This window comes from Pristis pectinata, chromosome 10, assembly GCF_009764475.1.
Source record: "Pristis pectinata isolate sPriPec2 chromosome 10, sPriPec2.1.pri, whole genome shotgun sequence".
Lineage (NCBI taxonomy): Eukaryota > Metazoa > Chordata > Chondrichthyes > Rhinopristiformes > Pristidae > Pristis > Pristis pectinata.
In genome coordinates, this window is record NC_067414.1 from 32514044 (window position 1) to 32529807 (window position 15764).

Here is a 15764-nt window from a genome sequence, read left to right on the forward strand (position 1 = left end):
GTGGAATGGGCTGCCAGAAACGGTGGTGGAGGCTGATACGATAGGGTCTTTCAAGAGACTGTTAGATAGGTACGTGGAGCTGAGTAAAATAGAGGGCTATGGGTAAGCCTAGTAATTTCTAGGATAGTGACATGTTCGGCACAGCTTTGTGCGCTGAAGGGCCTGAATTGTGCTGTAATTGTTCTATGTTCTATGTTCTATGCAGAACAGCATGGAAGGTGTTCAATAAAACATAGAACAGTACAGCACAGAAACAGGCCCTTCAGCCCACGATGTTGTGCCGAACTAATTAAACTAGTAATTAAATGCCTCACTAACCTAATCCCTTCTGTCTGCACAATGTCCATATCCCTCCATTCTTTGCACATTCATGTGCCTATCTGAGACCGTCTTAATCACCTCTATCGTATTGCTTCCACTACCACCCCTGGCAGAGCATCCTGGGCACCCTCTGCTCTCTGTGTAATAAAATTTGCCCCGTACCTTTCCTTTGAACTTAATCCCTGTCACCTTAAATGCATGTCAACTAGTATTAGACATTTTGATCCTGGGAGAAAGATATCGACTGTCTACTCTACCCATGCCTCTCATAATCTTATAGACTTCTATCAGGTTTCCCACTCCAGTGTTCCCTCATGAGGTAAATATAATGCCACTGAATTTTAAGTAAATCATGCATTAAGCATGCCTGATATTTCTACAGTTACTTGATTAAATCATGAAGGAATATCATCAATATTGGTCCTGCATTTACTGCCTTTAATCCAGTTGCAACCAAACCCTCAGTGGAATGTGCAAAAACCTGCGTCAGTACTTAACTAACTATATCTGTGCTGAAAAGTTACCCAAGGGAATGGCTCTTAAAATCAATATGAATAACATTGCTATAATTGGCTTGGAACCTTAAAGACAAAGAACTTGAGATATGATATTGCCTGTTATGGATAGAACATAGAACAGCACAGGAACAGGCCCTCCGGCCCACAATGTCTGTGCCCACCCAAATGCCAATCCAAACTAATCCCATTTCCCTGCACATGGTCTATACCTCTCCATTCCCTGCCTGCTCATGCGCCTATCTAAGTGACCCTTAAATGTTACTATTGTATCTGCTTCCACCATTTCACCTGTCAGCATGTTCCAGGCACCTGTCAATCTCCAGGTAACAAAGCTTACCTCGTAAATCTCCTTTAAGTTTTCCTCATCTCACCTTAAGCTTATGCTCTTTAGTATTTGACTCTTCCACCCTGGAAAAAAGACTCCATCTACCCTATCAATGCCTCTCATAATTTTATATACATCTATCAGGTCGCCCCTCAGCTTCCAACGCTCCTGAGAAAACAATCCCCGTTTATCCAACATTTCCTTATATCTAGTACTTCTAATACAGGCAACATCCCGGTGAACCTCTTCTGTACTCTCTCAAAGAACAATTTCAAAATCCATACAAACACTTCTCTAATATAAACAAACAAAAATTGTTTGCTGTTGTAAGACTTTTGTACGATAAGATGGACTCCTGATCACACAGTCTACCTGGTCACGGCCTTGCACCTTATTGTCCGCCTGCACTGCACTTTCTCTGTAACTGTAACACTTTATTCTGCATTCCGTTATTGCTTTTCTCTTGTATTACCTCAATGCACTGATGTGATGAAATGATCTGTATGGATGGCATGCAAAACAATGTTGTTCTCTGTACCTCAGTACATGTAACAATAATAAACCAATTTACCAATAAACCAATTTACCAATTTTTTCATTGTAATTCACATCAATTTTCCATGATTTGTGTTCATCTGGGGAAGGGTGAAATACTGCACTTACTTTCCACTTCTGGATTGAATCTTCCACTTCTAATCCAATTTGAAAAGCCTACTTCCGAAACAGACCTTACTCTGGCATAATAATATTCTTTGTAATCATCTGTTTCATTTGAAAGGTCACAATATGTTTTTGTAATATTCTGGCATTCAGCTTTGATCTTCCAATCGCTTTCTCCATACCTGATTTAAAAATTGCACAATTAAAACTCTTAGCAAATACCAAATTTGTAATGTCTCATCCTGTATATGAACATACTAGGTCTTCTGCCAATTAAAATACATATAATCCATAGCACTTTTACACAGGCTCATTGACACATGTTTGCCTTTACTTAATTGCTCCAGACTGGGATGGGGACTGGATCAAGTGGTGAGTGAAGGCAAGGTAGTTTCAATGGACATTGTCTGTCATGAGAGTGCTGGGTAGACAAGGTGTGAGTCAGGATCAAGACAATACTAGAGAGGTTAAAAGTTAAAATGTATATGGAAACATGTACTTTTCACACTTCAAAAAAGCCTTCACTTACAATGAACTACCAACATAACAAGGTGATGAATCTTAAAACTACCCTGTTCTAACATGCCAGTTGATAAATTCACTTTTAAATAGTCAGGTAGATGGTGTCTTATAGAAAACGTAAGGCGCAAATTTATCAACTGGGATCAAACTGTTACCAAATCTTGGAACAGGTAATGGTTGGGTTCATTTGAAAGGAGTATTGATTTAAGCACCAAGGCATTTACTCTGTACTCTACAATCTCTGTTTCAAATACACACTTGGAAAAAAAGGAACAATTATCAGCATAAGGGTTTTTCCTTTGAATGGTTTATATTGTAATCAAGAAATAAAATGAACTGGTTCAGGAAACAAAAGAGGAAATTGTGACAATTGCAGACATCAGACATTGTAATTAATCTAAGACCACAAACAAAATTTATGATTGGCACAAATATATCAATTGTATATCACCAGTTATTCTATAAGTCCTCACTTATATACTTCAAGTTCAACATAAAACAGAAAATACTTAAAACACTCAGCAGCGTTCTCCTCCCACAGATGCTGCCTGACCTGCTGGGTGTTTCTCACATTTTCTGCTGTCTAAAAGTTAACATGCACAGGGTGAATTGGTTGGGAAATTATGAAACTGATTTAAAATAATTGAATAGATTGCTTCAGAAGAAATAATTCAGCTTTGCATATAAATCGATGCACAGATAGATAACAAATTAATGTAAAGTGGGACACATGTTTGTGTAACCTCAGCGTGCAACATGTGGTTACTGAGGTGAACATTTTATGAGAAGCTGCAACTGCAAATGTATTGTTTACCCTTTTGTATTTTTTCACATCGTCCCATTGCACTACTCCAAAAATGAACTTCATTCCAGTCATATCTTTCTAATTCTAATCCCTTCCAAGAACGTAATAAGAGAAGCAATACAATTAAAGTGAACACTGTTGATTAAGATAACTTTCTCACACTTCAGGAGTTAAAAATACAGGATTCAAAGATGAACTGATATTTCAACATAATAGTTCAAGGCTGCTTAATATAAATCACTCAGTGGTCATAACAGCCATTGTATAGTATGTTTAATATCACATAGTAAATATGAATTCTGTTTGCAGGGAGCACATATATTGTAGTTAACCAAACTTTTAAATTTCTGAATGAGGTCGCTGAATTCAATTTTATGGATCGTTGAGTTAAAGAACTCTTACTTTTCCAGTCATATTCAGTATGTTGTTAAATCTTGACACACATTAAAAAAAGGTCTTAAGATTTCCTGAACAACATTCTTCACTGATTTTAAAAACATTCTTAGAAAATTTAAGAAGGGGAAGGGACACATGTTGCCGCAGCATCTCTTTTAGAAGGGAATTTGAATCAGTCCAGGACCATGAGATGAGTATTTCTACTTCCTGAAGGCTATGACTAATTTATGCAAAATGGATCTGGGGAATTCCAATCAGTAACAAAGTGATGAATAAATTCAGAGTCAGTTTGGTAGACAGACAGAACTGGAGGCCTCTAAGATACCTAATGTGGTAAAATTTCACACGTGTGTGTTGATGATGGAGGGGAATATAATGGATAAACCAATGGTGGAATTGTAGCACATTGTTACAAGAAAGGTTGCTTTGAAAAAATATTCAGTTTTTCATTTCTGATCTTGATGATCATAACAGCAAAATTATATTAAAAAATCACTTTCTAACCCACATTTTATTTAAAAAAAAACCTGCTCTTTATTGCTATTGGACTAATTGTTAGAGTTGCCAGATTTTTTTCTATACAGGACTTCAGTGGAAATGGAAATCAGAAAATGCTGGAATAATCAGAAGATTGGGCAACATCTATGGAGACAGAGAGATAGAGTTGAAGTTTCAGGTTGATGACCTATTATCAGAACTTTAAACATTTAGAAATCAGGCATGTTTTAAGGTGCAAAGGAGGGGAATTGGTGGAGAGAACAAAGAAATCTTTGTAATAGGGCGGAGAGCAAGAGAAAATGGATGACCCAGATTGGTGTTGCCTGAGAGAGTGAAGAAGGCTTGCTAATGGCAGTTAATATGTCTGGAGAAGGTGTAAATAGAAGGAAAACAGAGAAGGAAAGAAAAAGGATAAAAATCAGACTGGAACTGTGGGATACAGAGCACTATGGCTAGAAGGAAAATCTGACATCAAAGTGAGTGCTGTAAAAGCCCAACAAGTCAGGCATCATCTGTGGAGAGAGAAAAACTGAATTACATCAAAATTGGCAAAGGATTGAAAAGCAAAAATTGCAGTTGCTGGAAATCAAAAACAAAAACATAAAGAAAACATTAAGCTCTAAATTACAATGCATGAACAGAGAATGAGAATAGAAATTACACTTTATACTGCACGCTGAAATGTTGTTTCCCAGATCCTGTCATGGTAGACACTTCCCAGTGTAGAACGTTCTGCAAGTTTGTTGACAAGAAGTGCACCTTTATTGGTGCAGGGAGTGTGCTTCTCTTGGAATTTGCTGAGAAAAAACAAAGCAGCAATGTTAGAATATATGTTGCAGTTGTAAAATGATTTGTGCCAGATAAAATTGCACAAAATGATCAACATGAAAAGTAACCTAACCACATTGGTGCTTATACCCCATAAAATATTCTCTATTTTGGAAAGGTCAAGTAGTCTCTTCAGATGCTGCCTAACCTGCTGAGTTCTTCCAGCAGCTTGTTTGTATTCCTGACTTCAGCATCTTCATCTCCTGTGTCTCCAGCATAATTCCCTGCTTCACACTTCTATCGATGAAGCTCAAAACTGTGTGTGCCTTATTAATTGCTTTCTCAACCTGCACTGCCACTTTAATGACTTATGCTCCCATACCTCCACTGCTGCCCTCTTTTTAGAACAGTATCCTTTTGGTGGTTGGGTCAAGCCAACAGATCAATGGGTTGGTGTGCGGGTTCTTGTCACTAACAGTAGGGTTTGGGATCCCAAGGAAAGGCCAGATAAGTGCATAATATGGAAGGCACCTACCTGAGGCAAGTTCCCAAGCTAGTCTGGGACCTGCTCAGCTTGATCCATTTTAAGTAATGCTGAAGCAAGGCTCACGAGCATTACAAGTCAGGCATGTGTGGATGAGAATTGTCGAAATGCCAGTCCAGGCATGTGTTTCATGCCATTTCGTACCACCTTTATACAGTGGTATGTTAAGTGAATGGACAACCCAGAAGGAAATATGTAGACTTTTCACAATGCACAGTAAGTCCTCAATTTTCCACAGCTTTACTTCTCTGTGTAATTGAATTGTGCCGTATGAGACAATCCAATTTCTAGGCAAATAGCCCATAAAAAGAAATTTAAATATACTGTCTTTTGGAAGAGTTAAAATGTATACTTAGTAGACCAACATTTCAAAAGGCAAACATATAAATTACAGAACATACCATTTACAAAGCCTGCACGTTTTCTCTGTTTATATTGGTTAGGAATTTTCCATCGTGCATAATTTTTGTTCCATTGTGGTTTTGTCTCTCAGCAGCAAAGCATATTATTTGTGGTTCTTGTGGCTATCTGAGACACTGAATGCATGTCACCTTCTGTTGCTAGCTGTGTCTCAGACTTCAATTTTCTTGCTTTCAGCTACCAGATGAACTTATGAGGCATTACCATTGTCTATTTTACATCCTTGGGACACGGCATAAAAGCTGTCTTATGTAACAAAGGCATGGTGGGAAAGTGATACTATTTATTGTGTCACATTTTGAATTAAAGAAAGAAAAAGAAAAAGACAAATGGACAGACTTTAGTTAATTAATGGGCTTTCATGCCCACTTCAGGAAGTCCAAAAGTGCTTTATAATCAATGTAATAATAGTTAAGTCACCACTGTTGCAATGTTAGATATAAAGCAGTCAGTTTGCATAAATAACAATGTTTAAGTGACCAGATAAATCTGATTTTAGTCATCGTGATTGAGGGATAATTTTTAACCGGGTGACAGGATTCACTGCCCTCTTCTTCAAAATGGTGCTACGAGATCTTTTAAATCCACCTAAGTGACCACATGGGTTAAGTTTTAATACCTCATGTGAAAGATAGCACTTTTGATAGGGTAGCACCTGCTCAAAAATGTACTTAAATCTCTGGAAGTTGGACTTGTATTCAGAACTTCCTGACTCAAATTGGTGAAAGTAGCAGTAACTAAGGTAACAAGCAAACAAACAGTAAGTACACTGTTTATGTCAGAAGTCCCCTTTGAAATGTGTTGTTGTGGATTCACGCAAGGTTAATGGACATTTAGATGAAATACCGGAGAAAAGTATTTCATTTTACACAGAGAGTGGTAGGTGCCTGGAATGTGTTGCCAGGGGTGGTGGTGGAGGCAGATATGATAGAGGTGTTTAAGAGGCTCTTAGATAGGCACATGAATGTGCAGAGAATGACTTGCTGTTAATGCATTTGCAGCAACAAAGAGCTAAGTTGTGCAGTGAATAATGTTATCTGCTGCAGAGAATGCAAGGAGTACAGTCAGGGTCACTTTCACCATGTTGCTATATACACACACACACACACACACACACACACACACACACACACACACACACACACACAGATATATATATATATAATGAACAGGAAACTTGGAAAGTTTCAATCCAGATTGCCTTGTCCATAACACCAGTTTTAGGTACAAACTGTAAGTCAAAAATGATCCCCGATATCTTTTGAATTGTTACATTAGTTACAGAACACAATGCGGATTGATGATGGCTTGGGATCATGCAACACAAATACTCCCTCAGCTGTAGATAGTATTGGATAGAAGAACAAAATTAAGAGTGATGAAAATCTATCCACAAAAGGCTAGATCTGACTCTTTTTCCCATCATTGTATATATGCTGCTTGGTAAAACTATGTCATTGCATGCATCCTCTTCAGTATATTTTGGGATTATCCTTTCAAATCAGTTAACAAAAATATTACAGATAATCAATGGATACAAGTTCACCTGCATTCCTCTTGTACCTCCCCGGATTCATGTCAAACCTCATACCTCAATGAGATGGCTAATTATTACTCCAAAATGAATGATAGACCTACCCTTCCACATTATACAAGAGAGAAACAGGCCCTTCAACCCACCATGTCCATGCTGATTATGGAGAACCCATCTATACTAATCCCATTTTCCAGTTCTTGGATCATTGCCTTCTCTGCCCTGGTGATGCACGCGCTTGTCTTGATATATCTTAACTGTTGTGAGAATCTCTGCCTCCAGCACCCACTCAGGCACTGCGTTCCAGGTACCAGTCATTCTTTCAGTGACTGGAGGTTAAATCTTTACATAAAGTTCAGAGCATTAAAATGAACTTGTTCTGAAAGTTCAGACAATGATATAGTCCAAAAGTAAAATGTGGAGAAGTTATTGTGACAGTGCTTTGCATAACTGGGTCTGGGTGTATAGGATTAACTACATAGAGTGTGTGGATGTAAAGTAGGTGCCGGGGATGGAGGTGGGGGGAGCTCGATGTGGGGGGGGGAGAGAATTGTGCAGAAGTAATGGAGCCAGTCTAATTACCAAATGATTTAAATGAATGGACTAAAATTTAGGGGGCGTCTCTCACAGTGTATGACATTCATCCAATTTTCTAAAATGAGCCACATGCAGGTGATCAGCACACCCAGGCTTAACAACAAGAAAACCTGCTTCAATGCAATGACATTTTACGTCAAGTCAAGAGCATTTAATTTTGAATTTGGTGATTGCTGGAAGGATGAGCAAAAAAATGTCGTTAGCTAGCAATGAAAGAAAAAAATGCATCATACAATGCCTCTGGTGCCCCCAGGGCTCCTGCAAGTACTTCAGTGCCAACTTCAGTTTACAAAGCTCTTTCACAACACTTCAATGGTTTTTTTTTAGCCAGTTAAGGTATTGCAATGTGGTTATGTAGGGAAACATTGCAGATATTGTAATCATCAAGGACACTAGTCAGAATCATGAGGCATTAAGTTATAATCTGTTTTTATTAAGTTATGGTATAATTGTTGGTCAGGACATCAGAAAAAATCCTCGGATCTTCATAAAGAAATAGTGTCTCTATCATTGAGACACTTAGTGAACAAGCATATGGAGGTGTAATATCTGGGAAATCTAGTTGTTGCTGTTTTGTTTGAAATACCTTGCTACTTGTTATATAACTATTTGTCCATGTTCATATATTCCCTGCTCATTACAAAGATTTAAATCTGTGCTGGAAGTGTTGTAAAGTTTGAGGTAGGCTTTACTGATGACAGAACAGAAAATGCTGGTGATTCTCAGTGGGTTGTACAGCATCTGTGGAGTGAGAAACAGAGTTAGCCTTTCAGGCTGATGACCTTTTATCAGAACTAGAAAGTGAGAAAACAAGTGTACTTGAATTGTGGTGACAGGGTGGAGGGAACAGGTTGGAGAGATCAGTGAGAATGTTTGTGACAGGGTGGAGACTGAGGTTGTCCAGGTGAATGCTATTGGTGCCATCTGAGACTGAGTGATGAGTATTCGTCACTCACAGATGATCTGCCTGAGGGAAGACTAAATAGGAGAAGGTGAAAGAGGACAATAGAGAGAAAACAAACAAAGCTGGAACTGAGAGATGCAGAACACTGCAGATGTTGGAAATCTGAAACAAAAGAGAATGCTGGAAATACCCAGCAGATTAGGCCGCATCTGCGGTAAGATTAAAAACTGAGTTAATGCTACAGATAGATGACTTTACATCAGAACCGGAGAGACACCAATATCCATTACACTCACACAACCACCTTGACTGCACCTATTCCTACTCACAGACACCCTTCCATCTCCCTAGTCCCTCAGGTTCTATCATATTTGTTCTCATATCTTTCCTTGCCAGTGTTTCCAAGATGTCTTTCTTTCTCCTTAACAGTGGATTCTGCTCTACAATAGTTGACAGGACTCTCAAAGGCACCTGCTCACTTTCCTGCATTTCAGCTCTCACCACTCTTCTCCAGCCAGACCTAGATTCAAGAGATTCAAGATTCAAGATTTGCTTTATTGTCATTTCTCTGAGTATTTACATACACAAAAGAAATGAAATACTGTTTCTCACCAGCTCATATCAGTGCAACAAAAAGAACAGTGATAAATATCTAAAATAGTATATAAAACCCTATCTCAGGGTTCCCTTCAACACCTAATTCAATAGAACATAGAAACATAGAAACATAGAAAAGTACAGCACAGGAACAGGCCCTTTGGTCCATCATGTCTGTGCAGACCAGGATGCCAAATTAAATTAATCCCATCTGTCTCCACGTGGTCTGTAACCTTGGTTCCCTGCCTGTTCATGTGTCTGTGTAACTGCCTCGAATGTTGCTGTCATATCTGCTTCTACCAACTCCCCTGTCAACGTGTTCCAGGCACCTACCACTTTCTGTTTAAAAAAACTTGCTTCACACAGCTTCTTTAAACTTTCCTCCTCTCACCTTTAACCTATGCCCCCTGGTATTTGACATTTACACCCTGGGATAAAGACACTGACTATCTATCCTATCTATGCCTCTCAGAATTTTATAACCTTCTATCAGGTATCAGAGCCCAACTTTCCAGAGAAAACAGTCCAAGTTTGTCCAACCTCTCCTTATGGCTAAAGCACTCCAATCCAGGCAACATCCTGGTTAAAACCTCCACATTCTTCCTATAGTGTGGTAGCCAGAACTACACACAATATTCTAAAGGTGGTCTAACCAAGTGTTATATAGCTGCAGTATGACTTCCCAAATTTTATACTCAATGGCCTGATGAATGAGGCAAGTTGTATGCCTTCTTTACTACCCTATCCACTTGAATTGTCACTTTCAGGGTGCTATGGGCTAGCACGCCAAGATCCCCTGTACATCACTGCTCTCAATGGTCCCTCCATTCATTATATACCATCCTCTTGCATTTTATTTCCCAAAATGCTCTTAGTTACCCCAGTGGTATGCTCTCAGTAGCAGACGTGGTTTATAAGGACTTTAGGAATGCTTTTGACAAGCTCCCGTGGTAGGCTGGTCCAGAAGATTAAGGCACAATGGATCTGAGGTGCGTTGGCAAACTGGATCCAAAGTTGGCTTGGCAATAGGAGGCAGAGGGTATTGGTGTACTGCAGCCCTTTGTTGTTTGTAATACATGTAAACAACTTGAATCAAAGGTAGATATGATAAGTAAGTTTGCAGATGACATGAAAATTGGTGAAGTTGTAGATAGCAAAGGAGGTTGTCAAAGGATACAGCAGGACATAGATCAGCTGGAAAGTTGAATGGAGTTTAATCCAGACAAGTGTGAGGTAATGCACTTTTGGAGGTCAAGTTCTGGTAAGACTTATAGAGTAAATGGGAGAGACCTTAGATGCATTGATAAGATATCTTTATTAGTCACACGTACATCGAAACACGCAGTGAAATGCATCTTTTGCGTAGAGTGTTCTGGGGGCAGTCTGCAAGTGTCGCCACGTTTCCGACGCCAACATAGCATGCCCACAACTTCCTACCCGTACGTCTTTGGAATGTGGGAGGAAACCGGAGCACCCGGAGGACAGGGAGAATGTGGCCGGAATTGAATCTGGGTCGCTGGCGCTGTGATAGAGTTATGCTAAACGCTACACTACCGTGCCTGTGGTAGAGAGAGTAGAGAGAGACCTTGGGGTGCATATCCATAGCTCCCGAAAAATGGCAACGTAGGTGGAGAGGGCAGTAAAAGAGCTATCTGGTATGCTAGCTTTCATAAATCAAGGCATTGAGTATTAGAATTGTGTTTAGACCACATTTGAAGTATTGCATACAGTTCTGGTTGTCACACTACCGAAAGGATGTTCTAACAATAGAGAGAATGCCGAAGATATTCACCTGTATGTTGCCTGGAATCAGAATTAAAAGGCATTTGGACAGGCACTTGGATAGGAAAAGCAGAGAGGGATACTGGCATAATGCAGGCCAATGGGGATAGCATAGATAGGCATCATAGTCACATGGACGAGATGGGCTGTAAGAGCATATTTCTATGATTCTATGATAATATTTTTCAGGTTGACATTGGACTACAGCAGTGTTATTGACTATGAGGCGAAATGGCAGCATGTCATCAAGCCTCAATATTCAATCAAAATAAAGAGTTTCACTTTGCAGAGTCGGGAGTTGGAGCCAGATTTGGAGCGGGACCTTTGAAAAGAGGTGAGTCTCTGTGCCTGAGCCTGTGAGTTTCAACCTGAAAGAGTCTAAACGAGGCACATTTGCAAATTGTTACCAGTTGATTGGCTGATTAACAGCAGCAAATAAAAGGAAGGTAGGTATAAGTGGAGTGGACCAGTGTTGGAGTGGAGTTTGAGGCTTTGGTGAGAAGAGGGGATGGTAAGTTTCTTTTTTGCTTCAGTGTTTGCTTTAGTGCCAGGCCAGAGTAGTGAGAATGGCTTCAGGGTCAGTGGTGTGTTCAGCTTGTGAGATGTGGGAGTTCTGGGAGACATCCAGTTTCCCTGATAGCTACATCTCTATGAGGTGCATCCAGCTGCAGCTCCTTATAGACTGTGTTAGGACACGAGCTGCAGCTGGATGACCTTCAGCTCCAATGGGAGAATGAGTAGTTCATAGACAAGAGCCAGAGGGAGGTAGTCACTCCTAAGCTGCAGGATGCAGGTAGCTGGGTGACTGTCAGGAGAAGGATGGAGAATAGGCAGGTAGTGCAGAGTACCCCTGTGGCTGTTCCCCTCAATAACAAGTGTAATACTTTGGATACTGTGGGGGAAGATGACCTGCCAGGGGAAAGCTGCAGTGACCAGGTCTCTAGCACTGAGCCTGATCATGTGGTTGGGGGGGGGGGGGGGGGGGGGAAGAGGAGAGTGGTAGTGATAGGGGATTCCATTGGTAAGGGGGGGGGGGGGCCAAACAAGAGATTCTGTGGATGTGAAAGACTCCTGGATGGTATATTGCCTCTTAGGTGCCAGGGTCAGATGTCTTGGATTGGGCCCACAGCATTCTGAAGGGGAAGAGTGAACAGCCAGGTGGTGTGGTACATACTAGAACATAGAATGTCACAGCACAGGCCCTTCAGTCCACAAGGTTGTGCTGATACTTTATCCTGCTCTAAGATCTATCTAACTTCCCTCCCAAACTGCCCCCTATTTTTCTATCATTCATGTCTCTGTCAAGGAGTCTCTTAAATGTCCCTAATGTATCTGTCCCCCACAACTTCTGCTGGCAGTGTGTTCCAAGCACCCACCACCTTTTTAAAAAAAAAAACTTGCCTCTGACATCTCTGCCCCCCCCCTCCTTGTATCTTCCCCCAATCACCTTAAATTATGCCCCCTCATGTTAGCAATTTTCACCTTGGAAAAAGGTCTGACTGTCTACTTGATCCATGCCTTTATCATCTATCAAGTCACCTCTCTCCTTTTTCCCAGAGTGAAAATGGCTAACACGAGGGGGCATAATTTTAAGGTGATTGGAGGCAGGTATAAGGGGAATGTCAAAGGTGTAAGTTTTTAGTGGTGGGTGTGGGGAATGCACTGCCAGCAGAAGTTGAGGGCCGATACATTAGGGACACTTAAGAGACTCTTAGCCAAATGGATGAGAGGGAAGCTCTAAATAGCTACTAGAGCAGGATAAAATGTCAGTACAACATTGTGGGCTGAAGGCACTGTGCTGTAATATTCTATAAATTGATAGATCATATGACACCTAGATTAGCACATGGCAACTTCACTTGTAACCTAGCCAATATTCCAAAGTCCTCAAATATATGGGGATTGTCATAGTTGCAAATTTTATTTCACAGCAATTTGAAGTCGGGGCCTGGCAGGTCCTTCCAACTGTCAATGAGAAAGCAAGGGGACCAATCCCAGTGCAACAGTGGGTGGAGAAGGATATGGCTGGAGCAGTACCAGCTGTACCAAAAAATAGGTGCCAATTGGGTAAAGCTGCAACTAAACAGCAAAAGCAGGATGTAATGGAGCTAAGCAATGGCGCAGCCAAGGGATCAGGTCAAAGCTCTGCAGTCTCCCCACATCCATTTGTGGATAAATTAAACCTAATGGGAAGAGGAGGCTTCAAATGCATTCCTAACCTCAGTGAAGGAAGATGCAACACACCTCTCCCAAGGAAGAGGTTGAATTTGCAACACCTCTTAGGGGTGCTGAGCGGATTGGCCTCAAGTTCTCACCAATACAGGTCAGTTTTCAGCCAATTAGATTCACTCCATGGGACATCAAGAAATACTGAGAGCACTGGACATTGCAAAGCCTACAGACACTATGAAGGAATAACAATATAACATGTTCACTCCTCACATCTGGAATGAATGGTTGCTTCTGCAGAACAAGATACAGTACTTACTGGCCAGGGATGAAATGGGACCAGTTGCAGAGACTTGCTACCTTTCTGATGACTAGAAAGCAGCCAATTGAAATAAATGCTTCATTCTCATCAACCCAGACAGACCCTAGGCAAAAGTCAGGTCAGGTGGGCAAGTGGATCTGGTAAGAACTGATTATTTTCCAAATTTCTGGGAGATGGACTTCTTAGAAAACACATCGATAGTCTGAGGTGCTGATCACAGATAATGGGGCCCCACTTCAGTGGGAAACTCTGAGGTTCTCAAAGGCTTGACAGTTTGGTCACCAGACAAGATCAAATCACTCTGCAGGATAAGTGGAAAGGCAGACAACACTGTGGGGAAGGATGAGGATCTGCCTGAACTAGTTAAGTTGGAGCATTCTAACCTTCTGCAATTTCTCAACCAGAAGGATGATGAGCTGTCCTGAGACTTGTGAAAGAAGGAAACAGAACTCTGCTTCTGTTAGAGCTATAAGTACCAAAAAATAGGACAAATGGAGGTGGCCAAAAAAAAGGCACACCTCTACAATGGAGATGCCAAAGACCTTCTATTGCTGTTAGTTGGGAGATGCAATAAGGATACAGACTACATTAGACTGATGGCAGACTGACCAGAATGTAGTGGTGACTTGACACACCACATCCCAGATCACGAGGTATCAACAAGGTATGTCCCTTATTGAAGGAATACATTACATCAGGAAGACCACCAAAGGGACTTGCTTGACTGAAACAGCTATGGAGAGAGGAGAATGCACCTTAAACCTGTTGAACAAGAATGCCACAGCTAGACAACAGATCCTTGAAACCAACTAGGGCCAGATTATTATACAGTCCATTGAAGCAAGTATCTTGGACTTTGTAATACAGAGGTTGACAATTATTTGGATACTTGTATTTTCTTCCATCATTCAAGGAGGTATGTAACATACTCTGTAATATCAGTTTGTGGATAATTGCTGCTTAAATGCTGTCATCTTATTGAGGATTATATCATGTGACTATCTGCTCTCTGCACTGTAGCTATCTACCACAGAAAACTTCAGTCAATCTGTTGACAGTTTGCTGTCAGACAGTAAGTCTTTCACCAATCATTGTTAATAGTTCAAAGTACATCTACTTTAAGTGTCTTGGAGAGTGAATGAGAGAGGCACTAAGACACTAGCCAAGCTGTTCCAGCTACAAAAGTGTCTCCCCAATACTGTGGCAAATTGACTTGGCATATCCTGCTCACAAATAGCAGGACAAATTGATTCGACTAATTACTGTCCCACCAGCTTTCCAATTGTCAGCACAGTGATTATCATTGACAGTGCTATTAAGCAGTACTTTCAACAAACCTATTCACTGATGTTTAGTTTGGGGTTTAGTAGAACCACTCAGCTCCAGACTTCATAACAGCCTTAGAAAGAGAAACAGGTAATCCAGTGCTGATGCAGGGTTTTGACCTGAAATGTTGACAATTCCTTCCCCACAGTTGCTGCTCAACCTGCTGAGTTCCTCCAGCAGATTACGTTTGTTGAAACAAAGGTAATGTTCAGGAGACATCTAGAAAGTGGTTTGACTTAAAGTCCACTTTTTTTGCACAATGTGGACACAATGGATTGAATGGCCTCCTGTGCTATGACTTGTTATGACCTACATTAAAATAAGATTCTGTTTTCCACTTACATTACTCATTTTCTAAGTGGAGATCTAAGCACCTCATACAAGCTGATATGGCAGTAGCCTCTGGTAGCAGGTGTATATCCTAGTTTTTTTCAATTTGCTGAGCAATGTATGCAGTGAGGTTGAGGTAGGTTAATGACTCCCTTAACAAAGAGCCTCCATAAAGTTTCTTGAATTCAGATGCATGTAAAGTCTTAAGTCTGAGATTAAACAATTGTGGGATACAAGTCTGACCTCCTTGTATTCAGTAGCACTTGAAATTATTGCAATAGTTTCTCACCTTTTGAGTGAGTTTATTCATCTTAATATCTTTAGCTTGTTCCACAATTTTACTATTTATTTTTTGACTTTGACTTCATTTGAATTCCATTCATTGCTCCATTGCTAACTGTATTTGGTAAACTAGTTTGACCTCAT

At 40.5% G+C, this 15764-nt stretch overlaps 1 protein-coding gene across 1 annotated transcript in view; it reads right to left on the reverse strand.

The window, feature by feature from the left end:
- LOC127575108 (interleukin-20 receptor subunit alpha-like) overlaps positions 1-15764 on the reverse strand; it is a 32786-nt gene that overhangs the window by 10686 nt on the left and 6336 nt on the right. The window contains exons 2-3 of the mRNA XM_052024768.1: positions 4707-4842; positions 1828-2006 (exon numbers count right to left, since the gene is read on the reverse strand). Of these exons, the coding sequence (XP_051880728.1) occupies positions 1828-2006; positions 4707-4842 (315 nt within the window). The remainder of the gene's footprint in view (positions 1-1827; positions 2007-4706; positions 4843-15764) is intronic.